General features: G+C 38.0%; 1 protein-coding gene across 1 annotated transcript; it reads left to right on the top strand.

Annotated features, from left to right (window-relative positions):
* Window positions 1-368: 368 nt before the first annotated feature.
* On the top strand, window positions 369-7,694 carry LOC128235860 (complement factor H-like). The gene is made up of 8 exons (XM_052950651.1): window positions 369-520; window positions 2,318-2,467; window positions 2,655-2,828; window positions 3,458-3,631; window positions 5,968-6,150; window positions 6,247-6,435; window positions 7,112-7,522; window positions 7,663-7,694. Exons 1-8 carry the CDS (start codon window positions 406-408, stop codon window positions 7,692-7,694), a joined length of 1,428 nt encoding a protein of 475 aa, XP_052806611.1. The 5' UTR covers window positions 369-405.
* The last annotated feature ends 3,699 nt before the right edge of the window (window positions 7,695-11,393 follow it).

The following is an 11,393-nucleotide window of genomic DNA, read 5'->3' on the forward strand; positions in this document are numbered from 1 at the left end:
CCCACTTACAACCAAATAGATTTCGGTTATATGGGAAGGGCGCAAATCAAAAGGTTTCACCCCCAAGTTATGCACCCTCTTACGTCAAATTTTGGATCCATCCATGGCATATGCACCCTGTAACCTTAGCTTTATTCTTCTTATTTATTGCTATTTTGGTTGCACTTAATGGGACGCCCGGGGTATTTGAGTCTGTGTAGGTACGCCCTTAAAATCCCTTAGGACTGATGAAAGCTAATATATTTAGCTATTTCCTTTTCTAAGCTTAGGTGTTCAATATTGATTGGCTATTGCATTATTTCATAATTTCCTTGTAATTGATATAAAATGTTGAGCAAGATAAACTGACAAACGGACAGCTTCGAAGCTTTTTCTTAGCGCTTAAGTTTGATTCTGTTAAAATCTATGAACTTGGTTTTAAATATGAATTTACTAAGTGCAGTTATAGTGTTCAGCTTAACCATAAGTTGTCTGGCGCACTCTAGTTCAAACGTTCAGAGGAAAAATTATGAGTCGTACAGTAAGTTTTTTTTTACATTATTCTTTGAACACAATTTGTAATTTAAATTTAGAGTGTTTTTTGTGTTCATTGAAACGATTTTATTTTTAAATGTTGTTTGAAAAGTATTGATATTTGTCATTTCATTTGGCAACGTTTAATTTGTTTTTATTCATATTAGAATGGTCTTTTGTTTTAAATATTATAAAAAACTTTATCGATAGTTGTAATGATATTAGAGGGGTGTTTTTTTTTTCAATTTTAGTATTAAAATATTATTTATATTTGTAACAGTATTTGCGAGCGCTTTCTTTGTGTTAATTCAGATACGAACGGTATTTATTTTAATTATGATTTAAACGATATTGATATTGGTAATATTATTTATATTGACTACCGCTTAAATCACATTTAATTAGATATAGAGTCGGTACATTATAAAGATATTCAATTCTTCACACTTGTTTTCAAACTTGGTGGGTTTTCGTAATATTGTATATGAACCAATTTATAACATTTACAAACAGCACTACTTGAAGTATATGAATAATGAGGACAATTTGTTAAAATGAATTTAACGATGAATTATAATACCTGCTGTTGTTATCACAGTTTACAGAAAAGTTAATTTAATTAAATATTGGAATAAGGTTATTTCACTTAAGGACAACAGTCTCGTTAAACGCACATATAAGCTTCTACGAAGGGACGATTTCGACACTAAGACATACAAAAATAAAAATTGGGCTTCTCAAGTTAAAACTATTTTGAACGAGTACGGCTTCTCCGATATTTGGATAAATGAGTCTATAGATATTTACACACTAGAAGTAATTAAGAGGAGAATAATGGATACGTATTGCCAAAGCTGGTATTCTGAGATAAATAATTCGCCTAGACTAAGAACGTATGCTATTTTTAAGCACACTTTTATACGAGAAAAATATTTAGATGTAATTCATGAATACAAATTCCGACATGCTTTAGCAAGATTTAGAATTTCCTCTCACAGACTGGGTATTGAGATTGGCAGGTATACCAACACGCCATTAAATGACCGAGTATGTACACTATGCAACATGAATCAGATAGAATCAGAATATCATTTTCTACTTGTCTGCCCAAAATATAGAGACCTAAGAGTTAAATTTTTTAAACCATGCTACTGTCACTGGCCTAATATTAACAAATTTGAAAATATTATGAATAGTAATCATAGAACAACAATATACAATTTGTCAAAATTTATTTTCTTTGCTACTCAGCGTAGACACTCTTTATTAAATTAAACGTCTTTTTATATTTATGATAATGCCTACAAATGTTTACTGTTAATGTTACTAACATTTATTCAATTGTCGCAGGATGTTACATCTTTCCTGTTTGTTTATATTCTTGAAAATTTTCAATGTACATGTACATGTACTTTTCTCCATTCACTGTTGGTTTTTGCTAAAAACGTTGTATAATGTTTTCATGCAATAAACAAATACATACAGTTGCGTTGTTATCCTGTTATAAGACCTTTAAAATGATCCTATAAGAGATGTAAATAGAAGGCATGTTTTCTTCAGATTTACGCACGGAGGTAAAATACGACGATATGTTATGAAATACCAAAAGCATATTGAAAAAAAAAATAGAATTGTTCATATTAAAGGACTAACAAAACGAGTAAGCAGGTGTTTATCGCTGTTAGAATGACATCTAACAGAAACATATAGAAAAACAACAACATGTATTTTGGTGAGAAATCCTTTTGTGAAAAAGTTCGGCTACATTGGCTTGTTCCCAACCAAAACTTTCGCGTCATTTCAGGAAAATGCTGTCTCGAGAACATGCATTACTGCAGTGGAACCCCTGCTACTCTAAGGTCGCCATCATGGCCTTGCTTCGTTCCACGAAGCCAGGTCTGTGATGGCTCATCGCAGTGCAGAAATGGCGACGATGAAATGAACTGCATAAACTGTAAGTTGAACCAGTCTGCGGTTAGATTATACCATTATTTTTTTTCAAATTTAGACATTTATCCTGAACGATGAAAACTTCTACATCAATAATAATCAATATAGTCTTGAAATGTCTTGTTTCATGAAAGCATTTGTACATTCAATTAAGTTATACTGATTTACTTTAATTCATCATATCTGAAAAGGCCCAGCACCTCCCACGGTAATGTTTGGCTCTACAACCTCAACGACATCATCGAGGCGACCTGTCGGTACCAGGGTTACCTATACCTGCATATCCGGATACGCCATCGTTGGAAATGCTGACGTCGTATGTATGACAAGCGGACAATGGTCGCAACCTCCGACGTGTGTAAAGGGTAGGTACAAACAGACATACGAATCTGAATAACTCCATCCAACACTCCATCAGAAAATTGAAATTCAATTTAAATATCGTAATTGTTATCGAGGGCAAAAATAAAAGCCCGCTGTAAACAACATATAGGACAGCTTAAATGGACACAAGTCTTATATACGGAGTGTTGAAACGGTCAGGTTAAACATATGTTGCTAAGGGGGATCATCACTTCATGTTCAATTTGTATAATTATCCATGGTATAACGAATATACCTAAATGATACCAGCCTAACAAAAATAAGGTCAGGGTCTTCGTGATTTTTGAAAGCACGCAAGTATTTTATTGTCCTCAGTGGAACCCTTCATGAAGACTGATGGTGGGACTAGCTAGCTCAGTTTGTGCAGTGTGTGTAGACTGCGCCATGTTTAATTAAGGAATGAATTGCGGGGTTGATGTCATTATCGGGGTATGACCACAATTGGGCTTGTCAAAGTGTGTGGACTATGAAGAAATATGAAGATGAATACTTTTATAATTAAACGTCGGGCTTTAAATGATAATGATTTCATATGAAATACATTTATGTGAAACACACAACAAACAAAAATGCTCTCAGTATTAATGGTTAAGGGTGCATCCGGTTTCAGCGTGTACCAACCTTCCAACCATAGTGAATGGTGAGGTGACGCCAACTCCCCGTCCGCTCCTCGTTGGTGACGTACTTCCGTTCACGTGCAATGCCGGTTACGTGCCTAGGATGGCGAACTCCATCACGTGTCTGACTTCCGGTGCTTTCAGTGGCACACCCGTTTGTGACAGACGTAAGTATATGTTTACATTTAGATATTGACTTTTCTTCTTGATTTTATTTTTATTTTATTGGCTTGTATTTAACCATTTAGAAAAAAAGGAATTAGCGGTAGTACGTTATGCTCAAAACGTCAAGAAGAATATCACGTGGGCCAATTCCCTGACCAACCAAACTGTTGTCTTTTCTTTTGATGGGTTGCGTTCCGGGAGTTGTGTTGTAAGCAATGGGCTCCTGTTCGTTTCTCCATCGTCTGAAAAAAATATTTACGATAACCAGCTTCCTTTCGACTACGCCCAAAATTCCAACCTTCTTCATTTTTCCAGAGCGCATTTCGGGCGTTTTATTGTTTAAAATGGGCAGGGCTTCCGTTAAAGGAAGTTTGGAAGTATATTACTTCCTAGAAATGGGTAAAAACTTCCAAAAGTGATTCCTTGGAATTACAAAAACTTCCATAATTTTGAAGAAAACTTCCAAAGTTGAAAGATTGGAAGTACAAAACTCTAAACCTTTTGTCAATATTACTTTTATAGTCATAATTTCAATCCGTTTAAGTGTTTTAAGTAAAAGGAATTATAATTATATAAGTTAAAGTGAAAATTAGTTGATTTTTAATATATTTGTTGAAAAATAGTTGAAAAGGATATTGTATTATGGAGACTTGAACTTCCATATTTTAGTGTAAAACTAAGGCCGCTAACTTCACGCCTCTAGGCCGCTAGGCCGCTAACTTTACGTACATCCTTTTATAGGTAAGTAGCCTTAAGTGAAATAGGTTTTATAAATCATTAAAAAGGGTTTAACGTTTAATCTTCATTTAGTTCACAACAATTTTGGAGAAAGTAACTTTAACTTATAATGAGTGACTGGCATTGACACGATGTTGCCAGGGGTGGCACCAGAATTCCCCGTTAGGGAGGGCGTACATTATGGGCGTACCATTTTTACTTTAACAATTTCTAGACCGAAATGGTGCATTTTGTGCGTATTTTATTACTTTTTTTATCCTACATTGAAATAACCAATAAACTTGGACGATTTGGGGTGGGGGTGCGCCCCCCCCCCCCTGAATCCGTTAGTGGTTGTCACAAGACAAAGAGAAGCAAGTGCGCTTACTGGACAACCCGGTTAATAGTTCATTGACATGTGTGTCGAAAAATTCCTCATACACTTAGTATACGCTTGATAAAAGCATAGTTTATAAACACATTTGATATAAATGCCATTGTTTTGCGTTGGTCGACCCATACACTATATATATAATTATAGTCATTTAATGAATACGTAGTTTTTAAGATACATTTCATAAAAGAGCCCTTTTAATGTGCAAATTTGGTGATCACCTGTAGCATATGTGTCTTGAAAACACGAATGTTAGTGCAACATATAAGGAGCAACGAACGTACGGGCCCAAATTACACGTGTCCTTGTTCCAGGGTGTGACACGACCGCCAGCCCACTTCTCTTGACTACGCCCCAGAGTCCAACATGTAATAATATTTGTGAAGTGTGCGTGACACGATATTCATAATAGTTTACAACACCTGTCCATTTCCCTCGTGTACGCCCTTCAGGATTATTTGTTATTTCAATATGCATCACGACACTCCAAACTCCCGCTATTTCCCAACGCCAGGTCGCTTATGTCGACAATGAAATTAGGTGCAATTGCCGTTCATCTTCCAACTACAGTAAAACTGCGATCGCTCGAGGAGGCTGGGGTCAGAGCCAAAACCTCGAGGGAACCTATGTGTCGAATGACCCGAATTTTAATTTTCCAGTCTGTTGTGAAATATCTTTCAGTGCATTTTATGTTTGAAGTCGTCAAACCGACTATTTACTAACACACCGATTATGTGTTGCGTTGTGGAATTGTGTAGAACCTTCCAAAAATATTAACGATGACCAGAACTCCCCTCGACTAAGCCCCAAATTCCAACGTTTTTCATTCTCCCCAGAGCGTGACACGCGTCCAATTATGCACCAGTCAATTGTAACCACGCCCCCAGGTCCGGGGGCATACCGGGGATAGCCGGGGAATGGGCCGTGTTTTTACCTTCCAGGTGGCCCCGCAGGGTGGATGCGATGGTTTTGTCTTGGCGCCAAAAATAGCGGGGAATGGGCCTTCCCTAGGGTCTCTTGGCTAGCGGGGGCATTTGGCAGGGATTTTACCAGCAGTTCGTTCCCACACGGCGGAGATTTTTTCCGGGCTTTGCTTGACCGAAAGTCAAAGTCCCCGCTATTCCACGGACCTTGGGTGCCGTGGTTACAATTGACTGGTGCATTTTTCTTAACGCCAGTCCGCATCCCATGACCAAGCCACTGCATCTACTTTGTCATTTATTCCAGTATGTGACACGACCATCCCGATTGTTGCCAACGCAAATCCGCTCAACTCGAACACACCTCGCACCAGTGGGGACATGGTGACTTATCAGTGTGCGACTGGCTTCGGTCCGTTCCCGTGCACAAACAACAAGATCACGTGCGATGCTAATGGTATGTGGACTGGCAATCCACAATGTTTAAGAGGTGAGTTATAACAAACAGTAAAATGTACATATCATATTGTTTTGTTTTTTGTTTCATGACATTTTCACATTTATGGATCTTTGTTCGCTATTCAAGTGTGCGGACCTGTCAGTGTGCCCTTTGCAACGGCAGTATTCAACCCTGGGCAAACCTCCGACCATCAGACTGTGGTCCGTTTTGAGTGTTGGGACGACTTTGTTCCCTCTATCACCGGAAACCCGATCATTGAGAGGAGATGTGTCGACGGAACATGGCAACCTGATAACGCTGTCATGTGCCTACCAAGTATGTAAAACATACTGCGTGTTGTTGTTGTTGTTTCTTAATTTCGGTTTAAGCACGTATATCAACATAATGTTCATCAATATTTTATTCGAGGGATTTACATTTTAAAATGATTTCACGATGAACCGAACACTCTGAATCCAAAATTGTGTAATAATGATATAAAATGAAATGAGTTCTTAATGATTAAGAATGTGTGGAGTGAGCCTAGCGAACGAGTCCTTCTTAATCATTAAGATTTTACTTAACTAAATCTAACATCATCTAACTATGAATACCCTTATTGGTTGATACATTATTAAAGCAAAATCTGACACAGGGAGTGTGTATCGGATGAGTGGCAGTAGGTAGCATCCGCGAAAGTAGAAATTATTGATAATTAAGCCTTGGTCTTAATGATTATCCATCTGTAATTTCATTGGCTGAAAATTTATATTCTAAATTTCCTTTCGTATAACGTCTGCCTAACATGTGTGTGAGTTTGTTTTGTACCACTCTTCATTTAAAAACGTTTACAAAGCTATATTAACTTTGAACCGCTTAATATGTCATTGGCATGTGTTGTTTGACATACATGTATTGTATTTGTAGAAAACAGACAACCACTGGATTAGAATTTTAAGCAAAACGAAAGCATTTTATAAAATAAAATAATGTTTCCATGTTTAAATTTCAGAGAACTGTGAAGCCATTCGCCAGATGATGCCAAATGCTGCCAGTGGGACGTACTCGGTTAGCAACCCAGTAACGCTAGCCTCAGTAAACATTTTCTGTGACTTTGAGCAAGTCAGTGGCTGTGCAGTTGCATATATAAAACCCGATTCCATCGCCAACGCCGCGGAAAGTATACCAGAACTGTTCCAGGTCAACGATGTTGCATACATTCGCAACCGCCTAGTGGAGGGAACGCAGAGTGTCGCAGAAGTTCGTCAAATTAATGCCTTCTCTAGCGTACCCCTGTCGGTGCAAGTAACCGCAAGTACTGGTTATACTACCCCAGTTGATTCCGCCTTAGACCCATACCTCTATCTCGGTTTTGTACCAGCAGCACAGGTCACGACTAATGTGATTCAGGGGTACAGGGCAGGTACACTTGATTTCACGTTCACTAACTGCGATGCCAACAGTGCCAGCAGATTCGTGTTCTTGGTCAACAGTGCTTCTACGGCGTCCGGTATTACCAATAATATAAACCAAGCAAGTCTTATGGTGGCATGGTTTAGTGAGGCAAGTACAGCGGCGACACCGGTTACGGCTGACACGTTCGTCACATCCTACGAGGTCGGTTTCGGTGGCTGTGGTGGACTCGCCAATGCCGCAGCTGCGCAATATGACAGCGTTAACGGAGTTGCATTGGGCATGAAAGCCGGTATGCATTGCAATAAGAAATGAAGCCCTTGTACCCAGCCAGTAAAGAAATGATTGATTATTAGCGTCGCAATGATGGCTAAGAGGCATAAGCTCTTAAGAAGCCTAGAAGCGCTCACACATATGCACTTTTACAATCCGCTTTGTACATAATTTGCACTTTTTTATCAAGGCCTATTTACCTATTACCTATCCTTGTTGAGTATCATTGACTAAGCTAAGAGTAGAGATCGCACCTGGGGTATGCGGAGAAGTAAGAGTGGTGGTCAAACTTAGAAAATACAAAATGTATTAACAAAATAATCAACAAAGGAAGAAAATATTGGAGTGTATTTGGCTTCTGGACTACAACGGCTTATTGTGGCCAATCCAGTTACCGATCATCACATTTACTACTTTACTATAATAGCTTCTGAGACCTGACGCGTTTGGCGTGAATCTGATTTTAACATTGAGGTAAATAAAATACGATACTTTCCGCGGCTTACGGAATGATGACCTTCAATATTGTTTTCCCATTCTTTACCTTTGTTCTCTTTCAGCACTGACCTGTCCCCGTCCCGAGACCGTTGCCATGGCAACATTTGTTGTAAGTGCAGTCGAAAGGATTCCAGGGACAACGGTGACGTACACGTGCACCAGCGGTTTGTCGGTTGTCAGTGGAGATGCCGTCCGCACGTGCCAAGCATCAAGCACGTGGAGCGGTTCAGCCCCAGTCTGCGGATAATGTATTTGTACTCTGCCATAATGTAATGACTGGACAGATGATAAAACAAACTTATAAAATTTGGTTTCCATAATCGGACCAAGAAGCATCTATAAGTTTGAAGTTTAGCCAAGTACGTAAAGCTAGGTTGTGATGACAGCTTTTATACTTTAAAGTTGATATGAATCACTCTTTAGTCCGTTCTTGGATCGTTATAATTCAATTTTGGTTATATATTTTACTTTAATACTAGATCCCGCAGATGTTCTTAAAATGCTATCTTTTACAATCCATGGAGATTAAAGAAATTTCAATTAATCCTGAAACCATTTAGCCATTTTCAACTGACGCTTCATGGTCACATTAAATCTTAAAGCAATATGATTCTCCAACATGTTTAAAACAGATGGAAAATAAAGGAAACCATACAAACGTTGTCGTTGTTAATTACATGCCTTGCAAAATCCCCATTTAAATGTAATCGTTATGTTCTAAAAACCATTTACCAATGACTAGGGTTGAGATGTCCACAGTTTCATATTTTGCTTTTCCACAAGAGTGCATCACAACAAGTTAATTGGGCAAATATCATACAGCATTGGTACATACATGGATAGTACGTCCGAGATTTAAGACATCGTACAGAACGCTAATTGAAGGAAAACACAGCAGTCTCTGTGTTATGGAAAGGTTTTTAAGCTAAATTATAAAATTGTATCCTAAATTGGTTACTTTAGCAACTGTATTGCTAGATCCTTGAAAGTTCAACATTAAACATTTCACTTGTTTGTGCGCCATTCGTGAAATATACCACTTTGATCACTCTATGTAATATGGGATGCAGCCAGATACCGAAATTGTTAGTGAACGTATATGAAAAAAAATGTATTACCTTTGAAAATCTTAAGAAGGTTTTCAACATAATAGATGTTTGATTACACAAACCGTGATGAATTTCTATGCTATACCAAGTCACAACAACGGGCACAAATCCCGAGGTCGACTTGTTTCGAAGTTAAAATGAATAATCATACCTCTCTTTGCGTTGAGCGCCAAATGGCTCTTAACTATCAATGCGCATGTGCCAGCCACTAAACCACCCCACTTTATGAAACCAATTAACGACTCAATGAAACATTGGCAGTCGTTTTTCTCGAACATTTTCTATGCGCTCCAATCAGAATCTATCCTGCGATCCAATCAGAATCCATCCTACGATCCAATCAGAATCCATCCTGCGTTCCAAGTGGCGGAGACATGAGCGTCAACAATGTACATGAAGGAATCGATACATCATTCTCGGATAATCGCACGCACGCACGCACGCACGCACGCACACACACACGCACACACATACTTTTATTTTGTAACGGTAACATATCATTACAACAGACATGTAATTAGATATACAGGCAATTTGGTTAACAATTTGACCAAATGCATCCTATGCACGGTTTTTATGCACAGTACCAACTAGCCGATACCGGCCTGTTGAAGAAAAACGCCACAGAAGTCACGCCCACACAGGCCTACTGTATACATCAATGTGATTAGCACGAACTAACGCTTTAAATGTATGCACAATCAATGTACATAGCTAACATATTAAACCTTAACCATTTACGTTTCCAAAAATACCCACCGCATTTTTGCGTGGCGTGTAAGACTCCCAAAAGGTGGGCATACAACATCACAAACAGTCTTGTCTGGCTATTGTCAGCAAACAACAATGGCCAAAAACTAGCAGATTTTTCACGCGGGAGCAACTTATTCACCCTTAACCATACGTGCCACTATTTTTTCTCAGCACACTAGCTATTAATATAACTGGTGGTACAAACGCACTGATATCCTTTGACCAGTCTATCGTAAATGCATCTACACCAGAAGCTTTGTAACACCAAAATCGTGAGTAAAAAATGCTAATTTAGCCTTATACTCAGACTCAAAGTTATCAACATCCTGTTGACCCCAATTTGACCGAAACAAATATAAGATAGTGTCACCTTAAGTGTCTACCATGAGTGAAAGCAAAATTAAAAATCTGCATAGCTGTGTATTGTAAACCTTTTTTCATTGACCCTTTGATTACTATACTACCATATGGGAGATGGTTCGCATTGGTAATGCTATTTTTAGGCTATTTTCTATCATAACGTGGTACGGCGGGCAACCTTCACCTTACATCTCCAGCTATATGAGTGAAATGGCTGCTGCTGCTGTTGAATGTACCTGAAATCTGGTACTGTTTACTCTATTTAGGAAGCGAATGGAAAAATCTTCTCTCCTCTTTTTTCACGTTTTAGTTGTTATAAAATAACAAATTAAATTAATCAACATGACATCGGTCAAACGCGATTATTTTTCTAACATGTTCCTTAATATTACCCATTTTCGCGACAACGTTTATGATTTTTTGTCAATATTTCGTCCACAGTTAAAACAACGATGGGCGTTAATGTAAACTTTATAATATTTGAACTTCAAAATGTTGGATTGTACTTGTTAAGGGACCTCTTATTCGCCCGTTTCAATTATTGCTCACCCTGCCATTTAATGTAGATATTCATTTGTTTCAAATCAAATCAAATTTTCTTTTCAGTCGGTATGACATAACAGAGAAAACATTAGCTATGAATAGCTATTGACCGACAACATATATATATATATATAACAACCCGATATCGGCGGTGAGTGCGTTTAGTCCCACGAGGGTGAAAATGAAAGTTGACAAATGTGAAAATTGAGAATGAAAATTGAAAATGAAAATTGAAAATGCAAATTGAAAATGAAAATTGAAAATGAAAATTGAAAATGAAAATTGAATCGCTAACCATAGCTCGTACACCTACACAAGATCAAAACAACATCACAAATCATCAGA

The sequence above is a fragment of the Mya arenaria genome, chromosome 5 (genome assembly GCF_026914265.1).
Source record: "Mya arenaria isolate MELC-2E11 chromosome 5, ASM2691426v1".
NCBI lineage: Eukaryota > Metazoa > Mollusca > Bivalvia > Myida > Myidae > Mya > Mya arenaria.